Here is an 8,578-nt window from a genome sequence, read left to right as displayed (position 1 = left end):
AGGCACCACAGCGAGCGATATCTAATCCTATTCTGATTAAGTGATGAATCACAAAGGCAACTAGTGCTTTTCGATCCTATGGTCATAAAAACACATTATTTAGTCCACTGGGCTACATGGTACACCATGAACTGAGTTATTCAGTCAGTACAGAGAAAGGAAATACAGCTTTAGCTAACCTGTACTCTGAAACCATTGGTAGCAGGATCATGTTTGTAAGGCTATCCAAGAAAATCAGCCAGTTTGATGAGATAAACCCAGTTATTCTTTCGTCTGGCTCTCAACAACTACTGCGAATAATGTTCTGCAGCTGACGGGCAGTTAGACATTTGTTTAAAAAAAAAAACCCTGATAAATGAGATCACCGAATTTGTGTCGATCTAGTTCTCTGCTCATCGAGTTACCTTATTCTCTCAAATGATTTAGGCAATCATGAATTATTCACGAATGTATTATACAACCACTTAACCCCGCTGACTAACTGCAAATGGGCTTTGAATCAAAGTAAACAAGCCCTCAGCTCACTAAGATCCGCAACAGTAAACATGCACTAATGAGCCCGCGAGGGCTTTCTCCACGTCCGGGCACTTCTAAAGCATACACGATGTAACATTTCAACATATGTTTCTAAACTCGGACAACGTAACGAAATGAGCTTTGCAACTGCAAGTCGACCTTCACAAGTCGGAGCCCATTTGATAACTCCGACAGTACCTGTCGGAACTTATTAAAAGCCATGCATTCAGCAGCACAGACGTAGGCCTGCTCTAATTATCACAATACACAATGCTAGAGTTCCCCGTCAATTAGGTAACTGGCTGCAAATATGTTAGAATCAAGCAGCTGATAGTTCATTACCCATCCGCTGGATGTGACTCGGAAAGGTTTTGGCGGACGACTTATCGTACGCCTGTTTTTAAATCACCTGCGCTCTCTCGCACTCATCTTTCACGTGTGTACAAGACCGCCTCGACCCCGCCTACCCCGTGTCTTCCTTCCACGCGCTCGAGCGCGAGACGCGCGTTTCGGAGTGGGCGTCGGGGGAGCGTCTCGTCCGTGGATTAAGTGGGATCTCTCCGACTTGTACGGCAGCATCTTTAACCTGACAAGCAGCGCTAACTACGTTGCTATTTTTCTTCAAGAAAACTGTGCTCAGTCTACAGAAGGTGAGATTTCGGCGAAACATGCAAAACGGGTACAGCATACGAATGAAAACGAACTTTTGATTAAAAAAGTGGTAACTAATTAAACACGAATACAACCACAAATATTTATCTCTAATAGTTCAAATCATTAAAACCTTCAAATTATTAAAATATTTTTGTGTTAAAGCAGTCGGGGAGTGAGGGGTTCGTTCTAAAGTCAGTTACGCGCTTTCTGCTTAGGAAGTGAAGACTGTCTTCTGACTGTCGATGCGAATGGTGCGTGTAGTTTGTAGCCCAGCTAAAACTCATATTTGATAAGATATAGGCTATTTAAATGAGATGACTGCACAGTTTCGCGTGGACGAGATCTTGAATCCAGTATTTCAAATAGGTTACCGCTCGTAAATAAACTTTTTAATCGGGGAACGTTCATAAATATTCGTTGGCCGAGACATTGATTCACGCATGATAAGTACATGGACATGACCGACGACTTTAGCAGGCTATTAGACGACGTAACTGAACATCTTGAATCATGTAGTTGTCTCGCCAGGCTTATTACGCCCGCTCTCCGCATGGCTGTGCTTCGCGTCTTGCAAACTACTTTGCAAACTTCCAGTTCATTTGGCCTAATTACTGCTCTCAGCAGATGGCCACAGTGTTAGGAGCTCGGTGTGGAGAGCAGCTGCTCTCTATGTTTTAGCTTCATTCAGGGCTGTCTCTATTTTGATCCGGAGTTAACAGAGTACAACCACCAGGAATTACGGAAGAACACAGTAACGCTGCTTAAAATGATTTAGGAAAGGACAGGTAAACGCGAAGATTCATACAGAAGAGATCAGATAGAAATGAGATTAGAGTATCTGATCTTTTCAAAGATTACTTTAGTTATGGTGTGAAACTTTAAGCCAGTACGTAACCACTTTGTGCTTTTGTACCAAGGGAAAAAAGGAACTGAGCAAAAGGCTTAGGGCTCTTTCACGGTCTCTTTATTAATTTTCCAGTGACTGCAATGAATTGGAGTCATGCTGCAGGTATTAGCATTTATATAACATCTGCAAAGGTTTCACTTTGGCTTCACAGCAATAAGTGAGGATTAAGAAGATATGAATAATTTTGTTGGTTTCTTGTCATGCATGGAGCACGGTGTGCTTCTCATAACACTGCTTTTTTAAGAAAATGTGGTTACATGCATTTCATTTTCTGCTTATTTGTTTGGCAGAACCCATCTGAGACCAAAATATGTCTCTTGGTGGTACCCTGTTTCCTTTGCATTAGCATACCAACAAATTACTTAAAGAATGCAGATGAGGTGAAATGATCATGTCTGCTTTCCATCCCTCATGCTGTAAACTGCCTAACCAGTTTTGAAGGGTCTGTTAAGCTTCTAAATGTAGATGACAACAGGATCTCCACAGAACAAAATCCCTGAAGTTATTCCAAAACAGGCTCCAATCAAGTACTACCAACAGAATGCATACATCAAAGTCTTGCTGGGGCATATAGGTCTCTGCCAGTGTGCCTGACCACCATACTCTATAGTCTTATTAGATGTTATTATGTAATGTACAGATGAATTATTTAGTTTAATCAGTATACATGAAACTTGCAATTAAATCAATCATGTTGCTTCAATTTTGTGATCTGAAAGGACTAATCACAATTATTTGGGTGTCAAGGACCATCCTTAGGGCATATTCTAAGTCATTTCAGCGCGTTACATTGTGCTGTGCTGCATATTAGCAAAATTTAAAATTCAGTTTCAATTAATGCTTGAACTATCTGATAGTGATGGAGCAGGTGCACTAATTTGAATAATTGTGGCCTTTTGCAATTAACTAACTGCAGATTCTAAAAAATGTATCTTAATTAACATGTAATTAACTCTTTGGCCTTCTTAAAAGACTTTTGTTCATTTACATTAATAGAGCATGTTGTAGCACTGGGTCCACATCATTCACTTAAGCTAGAAACTGAGGATAGGCAGTGACAAAATGAGATATCATGGCAGAATATATTACTGACAGACCTGCACAAGCTGATCTGGACAAGGTCAATGCCTGATGACATAAAACTGACTGACTCTTAAGGTGGTATACAGCTTACTGTGTAGCTGAGTGTACCTTTTCATATTAGCCATGCACAGACATAAACCTTGAGACAAGAGAAAGGCTTTCTGATCAGAGAGCGTGCAAGGGTGTGTGTGTGCGTGCGCGTGCAGTGTGTGTGAAATGTCTGAACAGAAAAACCCAAGGCTGCCTCATCAGAGTAAGTCTCTTCACATGTCTTGCATTCAGTTTGGGCTTTTGACAGCGCACGTGATGCACATGGGTACTGGCAAAGTATGTGGCATGGGGGAAAAACAAGCTATTAATATAGATATATAGATTCAGTGTTACGACATTGCTCTTCTGATTTAAAACATAGGGGTGGGAAGGTAAATGAAAGGAAAAGAGGCAATCACTTAAAGGTATGCGTGGCAAAATTGAAAAATTGATAAGTCAAATTTAATACAATTTAATATAGATCAGGTAAGCCTTTTAAAAATTTGTTAGGATCAATTTGCAATATGGGTTATGATGCATTTTATATCCATAGCATATACATTATGAATATGGTCCCTAAAGAATAAGTCTGGATTTTTGCTGCTGTGGTAAATGACATTGATATTTTTAATATTCAGGTAAATCGCAGTGTACTAGACGAGGGTTACCACTGTTTTTTTTCCCCTCCCTTGCCCACCTGGGTTTTTTGCTACCACATTTCAGACGTGTGCTTTTAAGAGTTCCTGAATAGCTCCATTATAATGTGCTATAGCCCACAGAGCATCAAGTAGGCACTCACAAAAAGGTGGAGGGACAGAACGCTGGAATCAGCTGCACCACCACAGCAACCTAACAAGATGAAGAAAAACTGCAGTGAACAGGTTTTTTTTTTTCTCAGTCTGCCATGCTCCCTGTCATTATATGGTGTTTATAATGTATTTTTAAGAAATGTTTAGAGTTTTTGTCTTTCAACAAAAAAGAAACAGATTTTTTAATTTGATACTGGATACTAGAATAAAACCCGAATGAACTGATACATTAAAGCTTTGTTAATTTTTCAGGTGCCAGTCAGACATGTACTTAAGATACTTATTTGTTTGATCTAGTCTGCATGCTGGGCTATAGCAGCGAGGCCATGGAAAATTTGCATTCACCCAGAAATGGCAGAATGCGTAGCTTTAATCTTGTCTCTGTTTTCTGTTTTCTGTTTTTAATCCCTGCGATAACATCAACAAAGGTCTAAGATGTGTGAACAGGCAGTGTCTACGTTGTCAACCTTTTAATATAAACTGGGACGAGGCACCCAAGTTCAGCTTTGGTGCTGAACACTGAGTGGCAAAACCGGTACAGTTTTGTGTTTACTGAGCTTCTAGAATGAGTCAGTATTTTCCTTATCTCCAGAGCATTTCTTCTGAGCATGTCAGCGTAACTGCATCTGATGTTTACCTCCCGGAAACCTCGTGTAGATGGAAAACCCCTAGACATGGAGGCTTGTTCTTCAGAAAGTAAAGAAACATCTCCAGGACTTTGTTTTAATCACCTGCCTTTGGTCATTTCCTCAAGCCAATAGGGATAATTAAGCACTAAAACCAACTGTGTGACAAAAACATCAACAGGAGTACATTTAGTCTTAGAACCTGGAATTCTTAAGTCACTGTTTACGAACGTTTCTTGATCCATGTTTAAACTTGAACGGAGATGACAATTACAACAGAATAACATCTTGTGTGAGAATCAGACTCTTTTAGCTGCTTTGCTAATGCATTTCTAAAAGTGACAAACAGACGTCATTTGGGGAGAAAAAAATATGCATTTTTATAGTTGCTGCCTGTAGGATTGAAGAGCAATTACACTGAATCTGTGAGTCATTTACTCACTTAATAATGGAGCATCAGAGAATGGGGTTCATTTGCATTACAATCCAAAGTACATGCAAATCTGCGTGCCTGTAGCGAAGACATGCATGACTCCAGTAACTTGAAGGTTTATGGTGACATCCATTGGGGGGAAGCTGCCTTTGTGTTCACTATGGAAGTCGCTGGCACCAGTAAATAAGGATAACAAGCCAGAGTGCTTGTCTTATTATAAGCCAAAAAAATCGTTACAGTCTTCAATCAGAAGGGATGTATCTTAATTCCTCATGTGCTGACGTTCCTGACACCAGTTTATAACGGCAGCTTATGATGCCAGTTTTTGATATTCGGTGCATTATGCCACTTTTCCCTTTTTTATTAGCATCTGATCGGTTTTGAAAACATTCCTGTTATCAAACCACTTAAACTCATTCAGGTGGCACTGCAAGAAAGTGAGAAAATTCATGCTCAGTGAAATGCGTTCGATGCTTGGAGTCATTCTCTCTCACACACACACACCACACACACGTTCACACACAGGCCACAACCATCTGGCTCACCAGTTTGTGTTGCCATCTGCCAACTGAGAAAATAAGCATCACATGGCATGTCGTCGGACTCTGGAGCTCGATATGTTGACTCGAGACACGTTCCGTCTTTTCCTTCCTCTCCCACAGCTTCAGGCAGCCAAGGCCGACTTGCACCGCCCAGCATGGAGGGCAGCGGTAGTGGTTGGCCAACTGATACTCCGCCCTCCAGCTGCCTGGGCAACACCGGCCCGGAGAACTCCAGCCTGGGCTGCGCATACGAGGTGGTGGTCCAGTCGGCCAATGGCACAGCGAAACGCGGTTCGCAGTTTGCTGGGGTGGAGCTCCTCCAGTCGTTCAAACCCCTCATCATCCCCTGCTATGCCTTGGTGGTGCTGGTGGGAGTTTTTGGGAACTACCTGCTGCTGTATGTCATCTGCCACACCAGGAAGATGCACAATGTCACAAACTTCTTCATCGGCAACCTGGCCTTCTCGGACATGCTGATGTGTGCTACCTGTGTGCCCTTTACCCTGGCTTACGCCTTCAACCCTCGGGGATGGGTATTTGGGAGGTTCATGTGCTACTTGGTGTTTCTCATCCAGCCTGTGACCGTGTATGTGTCAGTGTTCACACTCACTGTCATTGGGGTGGACAGGTAAGTGATCGTGGTGTGTGTTTCATTGCCATTAGGTTATTTCAGATGCGTCACTGAAGGAGGCAGCTGTCTGTTATGGCGGATGTTACGCATGTGTCAGAGTGCCATTTCAGATAGAGCGGAATTACAGGCAAGGGAAAAGGCTTTTAGTGTCTTAGTTTTTCAAAGCCACAGACATCCATCCAGTACCTGCTCTGCTGATCATCTGTATTTGAAAACTAGTGCACCATGGATTTGAAAGTCTCCCACTCTTTTGGTTTTAGGTCCATCCAACGAGTCAGAACAGAAGAGCTGTCAGGAAAGATAATGCACAGTCACATACAGGACAGTGCATGACTCGAACCCTAAGATAGCCTAGGCTTTTCAGACACGCCAGCGATGAGAACAGGCAAATGAAAATTGAATACAACCCAGGGCATGTTCTACCTGTCCTCCTCGCATGACCTTCAGCCTAATGTCCAGCCCCTCCTCCTCCTCAGATACTACGCTACAGTCCACCCTCTGAAGAAGCGCATCTCTGTGCTGGCTTGTGCTTACCTCCTCTCCGGCATCTGGATCCTGTCCTGCGGCCTGGTGGCTCCGGCCGTGGCCCACACCTACCACGTGGAGTTCCGAGATGAAGGCTTCACCATCTGCGAGGAGTTCTGGATGGGTCAGGAGCGTGAGCGGCTGGCCTACGCCTACAGCACGCTCTTTATCACCTACGTGCTGCCACTCTCGGCCCTCTGTGTCTCGTACCTGTGCATCTCGGTGAAGCTGCGCAACTGCGTGGTGCCCGGGCACCGCACACAGAGCCAGGCGGAGGCGCAGCGCGCCCGCAAGCGCAAGACCTTCCGGTTGGTGGCGCTGGTAGTGGCGGCGTTCGCTGTCTGCTGGCTGCCCGTCAGCGTCTTCAACGTGCTGCGCGACATCGACATCGGCCTGATCGACAAGCGCTACTTCCTGCTCATCCAGCTGCTGTGCCACCTCTGCGCCATGAGCTCAGCCTGTTGCAACCCCTTCCTGTATGCCTGGCTGCACGACCGCTTCCGTGCTGAGCTGCGTAAGATGCTTTCCTGCCACCAGCGCGTGGGCGTCGGGAGGCCTGCACACAACTGCCCCACCGCTAGTGTTGTGCTCTGACAGGGGAGACGACCCAGTGGTGCCTCCCCATTGAGAACATGGAGCGAAGGGTCTAGAGTCCCAGACGCTTTGTCTTGGTGGGCATCGACGTAAACCGTGGCATCCAAGGCTCGCAGACCGCGGTGTCTTGGTTCGGGTGCGTACACACAATCGTGTAAATGCTTGCTTGATTTTGAAATATGAGACGCATCGGTTAGCAAAACCATGTGAGCATGCAAAGTCTTTCATGATACATCCACATGTGGCCGTGTTTTGTAACTGGGCACCATACAAGATTCAAGGACTAGTTCCAAGACTTGTGTACCTTCCGTACACATTGAGTTGTGCCATTGAGGATTAAGTACATGGACAAGGGTCCTGAAGTAAACTCTTCAAAGAGGAATGAAACAAAGAGGAATTTACTAATGTTTGGTAACCCAGACATCTGTAAGACTTACAATGTGAAATGAATTTTTGAGAAGCCTAACATTTGAAAAGTAAACAATTTCAAAGAAAACATTCAAAAGCGTAATTTCAGAATCCGAATTATGACATTTAGCACTTATGTAATCGTCAGGTAATTTGACATGTTTCAGTCAGAAAAATGTATACATTTTTTTTTTATTTGTTGTACTAAAAATTGCAAATCTTACGATTGAATTCCTTAATCCATAAAAGGTCAGCAGTATTAATTTACATATTGAACACTGCATGTACTTGGGGAATGTACATGCTGTTCATCCTGGTATGGAATCCGCCCCCCGCCTTATCCAAGCCACAAAATGAACATCAGAGGTACGTTTATTTATTTCACTCGGTACTGCATGATGTGAACAATGAACTTTGGAAAGAAAGACATTATTAAGACTGTCATTCTGCTAGGTATCATCGTCTCTGTACTTAGTCCTAGAACACGCTGTCCAAATCAATGTGGTGTGCACTGTGGTATTAATAAACAGCACGCGGAGTGGTAACTACATTATATCTGCCAGCTTGGTTATGTTTCAACTTGCACGTTCCTACTGCCAGCAAATGTCAAGCACACAAAAATTGCAGTTATGTTTATGTCAGTAAGTTACTTTCACAAAGGTTCACAGAAAAGGGCAATTATACACTGAGGATTACATAAGCACACAACGTAGAATACTTGATCTGAAATGAAAAGAAATACGAACTGTACAAAAACATAATGGCCTTTTCTCTTAAAACCTATTTATTTCTGATTGAATTGCATCACAAATTGGTATAG

At 43.3% G+C, this 8,578-nt stretch overlaps 1 protein-coding gene across 1 annotated transcript; it reads left to right on the top strand.

The window, feature by feature from the left end:
* Positions 1-1,078: 1,078 nt before the first annotated feature.
* On the top strand, positions 1,079-8,264 carry prlhr2a (prolactin releasing hormone receptor 2a). Its single transcript, XM_027025037.3, has 3 exons — positions 1,079-1,166; positions 5,721-6,228; positions 6,708-8,264. The coding sequence occupies exons 2-3, from the start codon at positions 5,756-5,758 to the stop codon at positions 7,348-7,350; spliced, it is 1,116 nt and encodes a 371-aa protein (XP_026880838.2). The 5' UTR covers positions 1,079-1,166; positions 5,721-5,755; the 3' UTR covers positions 7,351-8,264.
* Positions 8,265-8,578: the final 314 nt, after the last annotated feature.

The sequence above is a fragment of the Electrophorus electricus genome, chromosome 20, assembly GCF_041902795.1.
Source record: "Electrophorus electricus isolate QZ-2024a chromosome 20, ASM4190279v1, whole genome shotgun sequence".
NCBI classification, from domain to species: Eukaryota; Metazoa; Chordata; class Actinopteri; order Gymnotiformes; family Gymnotidae; genus Electrophorus; species Electrophorus electricus.
The sequence above is the reverse complement of the archived record's forward strand: the minus strand, read 5'-3'. Positions and strand labels throughout refer to the sequence as shown.